This window comes from Quercus suber, unplaced genomic scaffold (genome assembly GCF_002906115.3).
Source record: "Quercus suber isolate HL8 unplaced genomic scaffold, Cork oak 2.0 scaffold_242, whole genome shotgun sequence".
Lineage (NCBI taxonomy): Eukaryota > Viridiplantae > Streptophyta > Magnoliopsida > Fagales > Fagaceae > Quercus > Quercus suber.
Window position 1 is genome coordinate 945,595 of NW_027069699.1, and position 12,433 is coordinate 958,027.

General features: G+C 33.0%; 1 protein-coding gene across 1 annotated transcript; it reads right to left on the reverse strand.

The window, feature by feature from the left end:
• Positions 1–3,628: 3,628 nt before the first annotated feature.
• Positions 3,629–5,710, reverse strand: LOC111985772 (5-amino-6-(5-phospho-D-ribitylamino)uracil phosphatase, chloroplastic). The gene is given in 3 exon segments (XM_024017419.2): positions 3,629–4,475; positions 4,478–5,096; positions 5,579–5,710. Coding segments are annotated over 2 exon segments (1,140 nt in total). The 5' UTR covers positions 4,965–5,096; positions 5,579–5,710; the 3' UTR covers positions 3,629–3,822.
• Between the last annotated feature and the right edge of the window lie 6,723 nt (positions 5,711–12,433).

Here is a 12,433-nt window from a genome sequence, read left to right on the forward strand (position 1 = left end):
ATAATTTAATTTAATTTAATTTTAATTTTTTTATAAAAAGGTTCATACTTCATATTTCATAAGTGATTGATTAGCTCATGTGCTTTTTCTAATAGTCAAGAAATAAACCTTATTGTACGTGACATGACCCATGCATTTTATTTGTGTAAAAGATTTTCAAACAAGGATAACATAAATCGGCACAGGGCCTGTCTTAGATTTTTTTTTTTGATGAATTTGATGAAAGGGCCTGTCTTAGAGCATTTCTAGCAGTCAATGTATAAGCAAAATATTAGCTATAATAGAGAATGAGACCCAAAAAAACAACTCCAGCAAATTCTCTATACCCAATTTTTTTTGGCTTATGAACAATAGCCCATCAGACTTGATGGGCTACTATACATTAGCTATTGAATTTCTTCTCTTAAAATATTACCAACTACTTATTATATTAATTCTTTCTCTTTCCTCCTTCAGATTTCTTTTTTCTCTCATTCTCTCCGTCGCTTCTATTTTTTTTTCTCTCATTTCTCTCATTTCTCATTGCCATTGCTTCTTTTTTTTTCTCACAAACCAAATGAAATCAGAAAAAAAGAAAAAAGAAAAAAAAAGAAAAAAGAGAGAGACCTGTTCATAAGCAAAAGAATTAATCCAAACGCAAAACACAAAACAAAATCCAATTCTTAAAATAAAGTTGAATCAGAACAAGCAAATATGAAAAAGAAAAAGAAAAAGAAAAAGAAAAAGAAAAAAAGAACAAGCCAATCGATGGGGAGGACGATGAGCAGCGATGGAGATGCTGAAGCGGCGGTGGAGGCCCAAGTCTCTCTCTCTCTCTCTCTCTCTCTCTCTCTCTCTCTCTCTCTCTCTCTCTCTCCTCTCCTCTCTCTCTCTTCTCTCTCTCTCTCTCTCTCTCTCTCTCTGATGTGAAGAGTAATGTTGCTAGAAGGTTCTTGAGGAGAAAAAGAAATAAAAGAAGGGGGATAGATGACACGTGTGTGGAGGAGAATGAAATGAAAGAATAAAAAATAATATAAAGAATAAAAAATCCTAATTGAGAAATTCTACTACAATATTTTCATAATATTTCACAATAAATTTTAAATAACAGATTGCTATTAGTTAATATTGGTGAGAAAAAAAAAAAATTTCAGTGGTGAGTTCAAATTAGAACTAGTAACAACTTTCTACATAAATTTTGTTGTGAAAGTATTGTGTAAAATGTTGTGAAAGTAACACTTCTCATTTAAAAATATAGTTGTTAAAAAAAGAATAAATGATGATAAAAAAGAATAAAGAATGAATGAAGAAATAATATTTAAATGAGATAAAAAATGAGATAGAGAATCTGTTGGAAGTGTATTTGAAAAAGTGGGTAGGTAAAAACTAAATGTCACTGTTTATTCTCCAAACAGTATAAAAATTTGAAAAAACTGTTAGAGATGCTATTAGATACTGCAATATCCAAAATATCAACGGTATTCCAGTGCTATAGCAGAAGCTTTTGCCTTTAAATGGGTACAGGTGTGTCCATTTAAGGGCAATATATTCAAATGGGTTCTTTTTGTTACACTTTAACCAATATTATAGTGTTTAATATATATATATGAATAAATCGTTAAAACTATAATAAATTTTACTTCAAAAAAATTTAAAAATAATATAACAACTAATGTGATAAGTGATAATTCGAGAAGATAAAAAACAAATATTTAAATGAATAATGCTAAGGATATTATAAATTTTTACAATACAAGACTTACAAAAATGTATCGTCAATCACAAAAAATAATTCAAATATGCATCTTATAGGTTCTTGAACTCTATAAATCATCAAGAGCGGACGCTATAGATTAAAACTCTTTTAAAAAAAGTCCACAAATCATATTACTTGTTACATAAATTTGTAAAAGTTATGAAATAAAATTTATAATATTTCTAACATTTTCCTATGAACTACTTTTTGTGATTAATGACACATATTTATAAGTCCTATGTATTTGAAGTTGTCTCATCTCTAACATTACTCAATTCTTTGAAACATCTTAAAAGTAGAAGGAAAATGTAAAACAATTTTTTTTATCTATATCTCCAAAAAACATTTTTTTTATATATATAAATAAATCAATTTTTATCCTAAAATTTGCAGGTAGAAAGGTATTGCCTAGAATGTTTGGACTGTAGAGGCCCAAATTTTGCTCAAATCTAATGCTGTCAGTTAGAATATTACAGGAGTGGTTGACGATTGTTTTGAACTTTTGTTTTCTTGGACCCTTAGGAGTTCTAACAGAGCACCTCATGGGCTCCTTGTTGTATTGTGCTGGAGAAAGAGGCTTCCTAAGCCTCCTCCCCCAACTTGTGTGTGTGTGTGTGGCTTTTCTCTGGTTTTTATGTCCTAGCTTTCCTTCTTCAATGATATTTTCAATTTATCAATCAAACAAAAAAAGAAAAGAAAAGAGTAAACTTATTCATGAGCTTGATACAACAGCGGAAACGTTGCAAATCCATTTTGAAACCAGATGTGCAATGTTTTAGACGACACTGAAGGTGATGAACAAAGCTAGATTTCAGCTTTTTAATAAAAAAATTCTTTACAAGCGATAGAATAATAAAAAATTCCAAAGTTATCCATAGCAAACAATCATTCCTGGAACAATCCATTTTTAAATTAATGGCCATTCTTCTCCACAAAGTTATCAAAAACACCAAAGTATTGACCTGATAAAGATCCGCCAGGGTTGTAAACTTGCAACAGTTTGTTTGAAAAAAAAAAGTAACTTGATAAAAAGAAAATTATATATGGGCAAATTTCACTTTTCCACCTAAACTTTCACCCCATTTCCAATCCCCCCATTGATAGTTTGGAGGACATTGTAAATGGGGAGACAATTTGGGGTAAAAACATAATATTATTTCCCCTTTATAAAAGGCATATTAAGTAAAACCGGCTACAACTTAACTAGTTTCGCATCTATCAGTAGATCATAAATTCTCATATGTGCCAAATCTTAATTCAATTCATTCCAGTAGCTCACGCTTATATATATATATATATATATAATTTGATTATAAGAATGAAATAGTTGCTGATTACTTGACATTTTTGGCAAGCATGACAAGTGAAGCCCAACATGCAGCAGCAATTAAGTTAAAACAGAGGCATGTGTAAAACCACAACCCCATGAACACTGATCTTCAAAGAATAAATATAACCACCACCATTAGCTTTTCAACAAACCAAGATGCTGTAAAGCAATCTCACAAGAAGAATTGCCATGTAGTAAGCAGCCATAGTTATAACAGCAGATGTTTTCTATTATTTCGAATATTGGTTATGTTGAAGTTTCTAATTGTTTAACAGAAAAAATAATTTTCTTCTGAAAAGAAACGGCACTTCTTGCTTTCTAGAAGTCTAATAAATATTACTGGGCTGACCAGCAAGCTATGTGCCCTTGAACATATATCCCTAACATAATTCTAGGAAATGTACAAGCAGAGACTGATTTTATAGTAATTACATCTTTAACAATATGCTCATCATCTTCCTGTCCATCCTATTACCAATTAAATATTCAGGAATCAATTTTCCAGTTACAATTGGTTCAATTGTTCTAAAAGTTGTATTGCCAGAGAAGCACCGCCAAAGAAATGTGGGAAATTCCAAATGCTTATTGTATAGAAAGTACATACATGATAACATTAAGGTAGTCCAATGCAGACCACCTTTTATCTTTATCTTTTCTGTCCTTTTTTTTTTCCCCTCTTTTTTTCTTATACACAGTAACATAGAACTATAATCATCAAGAATCAGATTAAGAATATAGAACTGTACATTTTATGGGGTTACCAGAACTTATCATCAACTTCTGTCAAGGTTGATGAAGATGGTTCAACATCTTCTTCCTCCATCTCCAACTCTGGCTCTCCAGGCCCAAATTCAGCAGATTCAATAGCAGCAAGATTCTTCAAATCAACCACTGAAAGTTCATCTAGGTGCCTCACTACCAAGTCTGCAGCCCCAAGCTCATAGACTGGATGTTTGCTAGCAACAGCAACACACTTCATCCGCGCATCATGGGCAGCCTCCACTGTCTGATTTGAGTTCCCAAACACAATGCAGCGCTCGGGAATATATTTTAGAAGCTGTGCTGCATACACAAACATCTCTGGATCAGGTTTCCCCCTGTGAACATCCTCTGCAGCTACAATCACAGTAAAGTGGCCTTCAATGCCAATTGTTCCAATTGCAGTCTCCAGAGTTTTTCTAGGACGGGTAGAAACCAATGCCATAGGTATCTTGTTATGCATCAAGATATTCACAAACTCTCTCGACCCAGCTCGTAGACTATAAATCCCGCCTTGTAAAGCCTGGTATATCTCTTCTTTCCTATCAGCCATTCTTCTCACTTGTGCTGGGTCTCTTGACCAGCACAGAACTTCAGATATCGCCTGCTCATTCTTCATGCCTTCTACTCTTCTAAGAATAAAAGCTGGGGAGGAGATTTTCCTTCTTCTTGAGAAAGAGCCAGCCAAGCTTGCTTTTCAAGATCAGGATTATCTTCAATTAAGACTCCTTCCCATTCAAATATGGCACCTAACCAACCAGATCCCATTCTTTCTTGTCTAAGGAGGGGATTGTGTAGTGAAGGATTGTCAGCTTTGTTCTCGGGTGGCCACAAACCAGGTTTTCGGTCAAAGTCATTGTCAAATTCATAATTCCAGTCACTAGGAATTCTCTCTTCTCTGAATGAATATGCCTCTTTAGTCAGCTCCATCGCCAAGGCCTTAATTGATGAAATTTCCAACCGATCAGCTCTCAATCTTGGCAAAGTAGGAGAAGCAACAAGCCTTCCACCAAAAAATTCTGTAATCGGAAACCGGCAGTTACCCGAAGATCTCCATTTGCATGAAACATCCTTGACAAAAGCCCCTTGACACAATGGTCGATGCCCAAGAATAGATGTTGTAGTAATCGATTCAGCCATTCTCAAAAAGTGTCAATCACTCAAAACCCACTTAGAATTTAGCAAATTCCCCTAATGAAACAGACCCTTTTAAGCTCTTGGTGAATTGAACAGAAAATGAACCAAGCTTGATCAACTATATACCTTTAAAACCTATATACCCAACTGGGATTCTTAGCAATAAAGTCCAACCTTCTTTAACAGAAAACCAACTCACACATGAAAATACCACAAACAACTTATATACTAGTTAAAGATACCATCTTTTGTGAGAAAACAAAGGGGTAAAGAACAAAGCAGCCTTCCCACAACAAAAATACGAACTTTATAGTAAAAAAACCACCACAAACATCCCCTTCAAGCAAAACTATGCATACCCCATTAATCCAAAACCCCAAATTAACAAGATAAACTACCAAATAGCTATTAAATTCAATCCCCAGAAGTGTAAACAGGAAAATAAAATCACTATAGTACCAAAACAAAGACTTCCAGCAATATATGCATCAAAGACCCACCAAGTTTCATAAAAAAGGCAACTCCTATTATCTCTAATTATATACAAATAATGATTGTATATACAAAGAGAAAGTGAAAGGAAAAAAAGACGAAGAAAAAACAGAAAAATAACTGACCGTTGAGGAAGGATTGGTCGGCTAAGATATTAGAGACACACAGAGAAAGAGAGGGTCTGATTCTTCAGGAAGGATTAGCTGAATATCTCTCTCTCTCTCCAATGCTTTCTCGAAGAAGAAATGAAAAATGTGTCTCTATTTTTTTGTGGTATATAACTTCGACAACGGAGACCTGTCATGCCGGTGATAGCCACCAGATGAAGGGACACGTGTAGGTGAGTGAATTCATTACCTGTTTGGGGGGTCACTTGCTACAAGCCTGTGATGATAGCCGCTCCTTCGTGGTTAGAGCTATGCGCCGGGTTTAGCTAATTATTTACAGTAATGCCATTATTATTGTGAATAATTAGCTAAACCATATTACTGTGAATAATTAGCTAAACCAGGCACCTCTGATTGTAGGAGTCCTTTTAAACTATTACCCTTGCGAGTTTAAGAGTTGTAATTTGAGTCATGATGCTTCAGTTTAAAATATTGTACTTACATGGATAGTCCTAAGCAATTTTGGTGGTCTCACGCTATAGAATTCTAGTTTATGTGGGCCAAGGCAATGATATTGCGCCGTATGAGCCATTTTTTAATTCATAAAAAAGTACTCTCATTATTAAAATTTTTTTATTAAATTTTTTTTAAAGGTTTGAAACCGTGATTCCTAATTCCTATCCTCTATGAACAAATGCTAAGATTGCTACTTTTGTACCAATTCATTATGTGGCAAGTTATAAGTGGTGAAAGTGTAGAGATTTGATTGAAGTAGTCTGACTTTAATTTTCTGTTTTTTTAAGCACATTGTAAAAGATATTTTTTTGAGCAAGGTTTGACATTATTTAGAATTTACAAGTTTTTAAATTTTTTATTTAAAATGCTCAAAATATATGAAAAATCTTCATAGTATTGTGGCAATATTTTGCATGAAATGCATTTAACATGCCAATAAAAAATTATAAAATTGGCTGTGAAATTAGGCGTTGGATTTGTTGATACATATATTATTATCAATGAGAATTGTTAAATAAACAAATATTTCTTGATTTTGACAAAAAAAAAAAGAAAAAAAAAAGAAAGAAAGAAAAAGGAATTGAATTACGTAGCTTATAGGAAAAGGAAAAAGGAATTGACTTTCTCAAGGTTGCTTCTCTCACCAGCTCTACAACTCCAATAAATGATTCTATACTCTCCTTTTTTTCATATAATGAAATCAATAATTTGATACGTAGTTACTTGGTCTAATCAAGCTAGCTCAGCTTTGAGCATCCGCATTAATGTGAGATGCACCAGCAATGAGAAACATCACCTACGGTGAACAAAAACAACTTTGCTCATCATCTTCTTTCTAAAGTTTCGGACTTTAAGAGGTCATTACTAGAGGGCTCTTGATTGATACTTGCACGCCTGCAATAGTGTAGTGTGCGAGTCTTTAGTATATTAAGGCAATTACTTGTATAGTTGTATTTCCCTTCATCTGTTGGTGACCGGACTAGAGTGGAAGACTCCAAGAAGACAAGGAAAGAAATGAGAGCAGACATTTGAGCCACATTTGTGATTCCACGAGTTTTAAGCATGAAAATGCTAGAAGAATAGACTAAGGACATTTGGCACCATGTTATATGTTAGGGAAAATCATGTGCACAAATTAGTTAATTTGTTCACTTTTCTTTTGCTTATTCTTGTTTACATGACTTTCCTTTCTTTTATAGAGGAAAGGAAGAGAAAGAACTCTACCCATGTTCAAATCTTAATGGTTACATGTATTACATGCAAAGTTGCAAATATATATATATATACACACACACGCACATATAGTTACGGTGTTTTGTGCTATTTTACTGGCACGTGCTTATGAGTCTTGCCATATTGCATTAGTTAATAGGAAGGAACTCTTGTAGGACTGGTACTTAGTGCCACTTCCATGTGAGATCCATCCTCATCTAAGAGTGTCGTTATTTATGTAACTGTGACATAAAATCTTTTTCCCTCTTATAGGACAAGTATTAATAACATAATTTATTTTTTAATGAAGTGCATGCAAGGCACATGGAGGATGAGGTGCCTTCAATTTCCTGTGGTCATTGAACTTCATGAGGGTGGCTTCCGAACTCATTTCCATTTTTCAATGTGGAGTAAAAAGGTTCTTAATGGTTAGCTGTGATAATAAATCCCTTTGTTTCTTACCAATATAATATCTATATAAAATTGTTACAACTAACTACCCAACTACCCCAAATTGAAGTTTATCAGCAAAAAAAAACTACCTCAAATATTTAATAAGTTTCTCACTATCAAGGGAAATACTATGTCCACAACACCTTCACAACAAATTTTATGTGGTAGATTGTTACGTGTTGTTATTGGTGGGGAGAAAAATAATTTTAGTGGTAGGTTCAAATTAGAACCAATAATAACTAACCACTTATGATTTATTGTGAAAATGTTGTGGACGTAACACATTTCCATTGCAAAGGTTGATATAGAAAGTAGGGATGACAAAAATTCTCCATTTCGCTTGATCTGTCTTGTTTATTGCAACTTTTCTTTGCCTCGAATAAGTGCTTTGGAGGGCATGGACTTTGCTCTCCCATGCCTTGTCTTTCCCCGAATGTGTATATCCTATTTACCAAAACAAAACTGAGACAAAAATGCAAAAAACTAAAAACTTTTAGCTTTTAGCCAACCAGACAATTAGTCCTTTTTAATCTTCAATCACTTATTGACTACTGCGGTTACATTCAAATGGTTGAATTTGTTTGAAGTGAAATTTCAAACTAGTCTCTCTCTTTCCATCTCCCTTAAACCAAACATAAGATTAGTATAATTGGTTAATTAAGTGAAGAGTAAACTAATTTTTTGGTTCTAATAAAAAAACTTAGCAAGTCTAAGTTAAATAAACAAATTAACCAAGCTAGTCAAAAGTGTTGTGGATCAACTAATTAAAACTTCCTAGTGTTTTCAATGGAGATATCAAAGATTCAAATTCCTCCTCTCCGACTGTCAAATTATAGAAAAAAAATAATAATAATAACAAACATGCTATACACTTACGTAGCTCTCTAGGTAAAAGTTACCATGCCCTTAATTAATAGGTAAATACAAACTACTGGATATACAATAAAATAAATAAATAATCCTAAAAAGATTATTTTGTGGTAAATAGGCTTTCTAACGTTTTCCACAATTATCAAGTCTTACCTGTAGGTAACATTATACTATAATAACTCAAATTTATTTTAAAAATATATAATTTTTTTTGAGAATTTATAGAATATTTTAAACTTCTCTAATATATTTTTGAATGAGATTTTGCATATCTTGTCACGACATGCTCAATTTTATCTTAAAAAAACAAGTATCTTAATTCTGTGTACTTCTTTTACTCATTATTTATTATTTTTCTAATCTAGATCAAATTAAAGCAACATCTATTCTACATTTCTTCTTTTGGTTTGCAGATAGGATTTCCTGAATTTAATTTTAATTAAATTAAAGGATGGCTTATCCTCAACTACTTCATTCTTATTTGTGAATAGTTAATAATAATAATCATTAATAATGTATAATTTTTTGTTGAGAAACAAACACACGCGAGGGAGAGAAAAATGTTCTAATACAAATAATAGATTAACTGACAGAAAGACCAGTTAATAATCATAGAAGTTGTAAGGCAGTCTGAAGAAGAAGATACTGATGAAGATGAAACGTATCGTATCATTGAAACTTCAAGTTCAATACGCAGCGTTTTGGAGCAGCCTTTAATGTCTAAAGTTTAAACGCATCGTTTTAATGATCAGTTGGTTAAATCCTCTGTTTTAGCATATGTAATTGTTAGTTAATCTGTTATAATAGATTCTCTGATTCTACGCTTAGTCTTTCTTTACTTGATTCGTATATAAACAGATCAGTGGCTCCATAATGTAATCAATTACACATTTTATAAAAAGATCTTTTCCTTTTAGCTTTTCTCTTCATGGTATCAGAGCTACGCTTCCATGGCTTCCACTAGCTCAGCTTCATCTTCTACTCAACCACAGCCACGATGACCAATCCACTCACACAGATTAATCCTTCACTACTTCTACTATCAAATGTCTTCAATGGTGACGAGTCAAGCTAGATTACTCCAACTATTTAGTCTGGAAACACCAGAGGATGAAAGTTGTGGAGAGAAAGAGAGGCAGCGTCTGTGATAGATAGAGAGGGAGCTGAGTGGCAGTGAGAGAGAGAGAGAAAAAACTATTAAAAAAAGAAATACAAGAGCTACAGTACCCGTGTAAATTTACACGGGTACTGTAGCTCGTTTATAGTTTTACACATATTTGAATGATTTTAAAAGAACTGATGTAAAGGGTTTTTGGGTGCAAAATATGTAAAAGTGATCAAAATGTGTATTTTACACATTTATAAAAGAGCTGATGTGAATGCTCTAACCAAAATCATGACAAAACACCTTTCAACTCTGGTTGGTAGTCGAAGCATTCTATGTGGTCAAAGTCCAAACATGGCATAACCAAAAACAAAAAAAAGGACATATTTTAATATTGTGGATTTGGTTTTGGAATTGTGTTTTGTATATATATATATAGAAATATAACGTTGCTTTTTATTAATTTTATTAATTTGTTTATCATTATAATTCTCCAAGAATTTTGGTTGGTGGAACAAATATGCGGTCCAAATATGAACAAATATTTACCAATGCAGAAAATTACAACCGGAGTGGGCCTGGCCGGAATCGTGAAGATTCTTCCCTCCTTCACATTCTAGATCTGAAAACCAGATTCTTCTCTACCAACCCCAGGACTAAGCCAAGCCAAGTAGACAAAATTTCATTAAGATCCAGTTTTGGCCACGTCATTAATTGAATGTCTGTACGTCATTAATTGAATGTCTGTATCGGGCCTACAGTTTTGGATTTTTTTTTTTTTTTTTAAAAATTTTTAGTTTACTTTAAAATTTTAAAGACACATACAGCAATTTGGAGATTTGATTGAAGTAGCCTGACATTAATTTTTCTGTTTATTTTAAGCACATTGTAGAGGATATTTTTTTGAGTGAGGTTTGAAATTGTTTAAAATTTGCAAGTTTTTAAAATTTTTTATTTTATATTTAAAATGCTCAAAACATATGAAAAATCTTCATAGCATTGTAGCTATATTTTGCATGAAAGACGTTCAACATGCCAATAACATAATTACTCTTTCATGATTTTGGGATGATCATAATTATATTTAGTATAAAGAAACCAATTCAATTGAGGCCAAAATTGTTAAAAATAAAAAATAAATATCAAATTGATGGTTTTACAAGTAAGTGTTCAACAAGTATTACCATTGGGATATTGGAGAAAAATTAATAATTTTTGGTTAAAGATTCATTTTAAGTTGTCGCGCAATTCACCACTAACTCTACCAATTCCATCGCTGGATGATATACTAGAGAGATCTACAGATGTTAATTCTAAATCATATTTATCGCTGCACATAGGGAATTAATTTTGCACTACTTAATGCATCATCTTGAGAGTCTTATTTGAGTTGTGCTATATATATTTTTTGTATAAGGGGTGGTTTATTTGCTGCTGTTGGCTGTGTTCGGATTTGTTCTGTGGGAATTTTGAGCTTTGGTCTAGTTCAGCATATTGGCTTTTGTTGTTGTGGGGCCTATGGGCCTGATAGCCTCGGCCCATCATGAAACAGGCCCAAGGCCCAGGCCGAGGAGCATAGGCTATTTGTTGTTAGGGTAGGGGAAAGTCTCTTTTCCCAATCCACGCCGAGGACAACCTTATCCTCGGCCTGACAAAGGTGATTTTGGGGAAAGACAAACCCCAAAATAGGCTATCGCTCTCACATTTAATGCACACAACTAACAAATTTTGCACAATTCTCAAATTATCCAAAAAAAAAAAAACCATTTTCCAACAAATCATTTAGCTAATTTATGGCACCGTGCCCATTATCTTAAATATAGATGGATTGGACAAGTAGGCAGGTTTGAAATTGCATTGAAATGAGGGTTTTTATTTTTTATTTTTTTTTCTCTAGTTGTTTTTTCCTGAAAACTATCTTGAATAACAATAATAATCTGGATTTGAATCTTTGAGATTCTGATGCCCCATCAGTAATTAAAGAGAAAAAGAAAAACATAAGGTGAAGAATAAAATAATATTTGATATGGTTTTGGAAAATAAAATTTTCTATACGAGATCAATGTAAGACAGGGTTAATTGCTATTCTTTTTCTCAAAAGTTTTAAACCCAATATTTCAGTGTTTTGCAATTGAAAGAACTTAAAATATCTGGATGTGAGAAGAACAAAAGAAACTCAGGATAAAGAAGGACGGTGGTCACCCGTTTCTCAGTTCACCAGTTCCTTTGAATCTTTTTATTATTATTATTATTAGGCGAAAAGCACATTTTAGTCCCTACATTTTCAAGCGATTCCTATTTTAGTCTATACATTTTATTTTTACCGCTTTTAGTCCCTATCCTGAAAAACGGTTCCATTTTGGTCCCTGCCGTTACATCATAAACAGATATTGCTGACGTGGCAAACGGCAGAATTAAAAAATATTAAAAATATTTTATTTTATTTTAAAATAAAATAAAATTTTAGTTATCAATAATTTTAAAATAAAAATATTAAAAATTTTAGTTAAAAATAATTGTTCTTCCCTAAGAACATGGTTGCCCAGAAAAAGAAAATTTTTTGCTTATCATCATCTTCATCCTCCACCTCCCCATCCTCCTTTTCGTCCTTATCATCATCTCTCAATCTCACTCTCCCAAAACCTTCGATACCCCCTATCAAAAAAAAAAAAAAAAACCTTCCCTACCCCCAAATTGGCCAGGCCCCCCCCCACCTT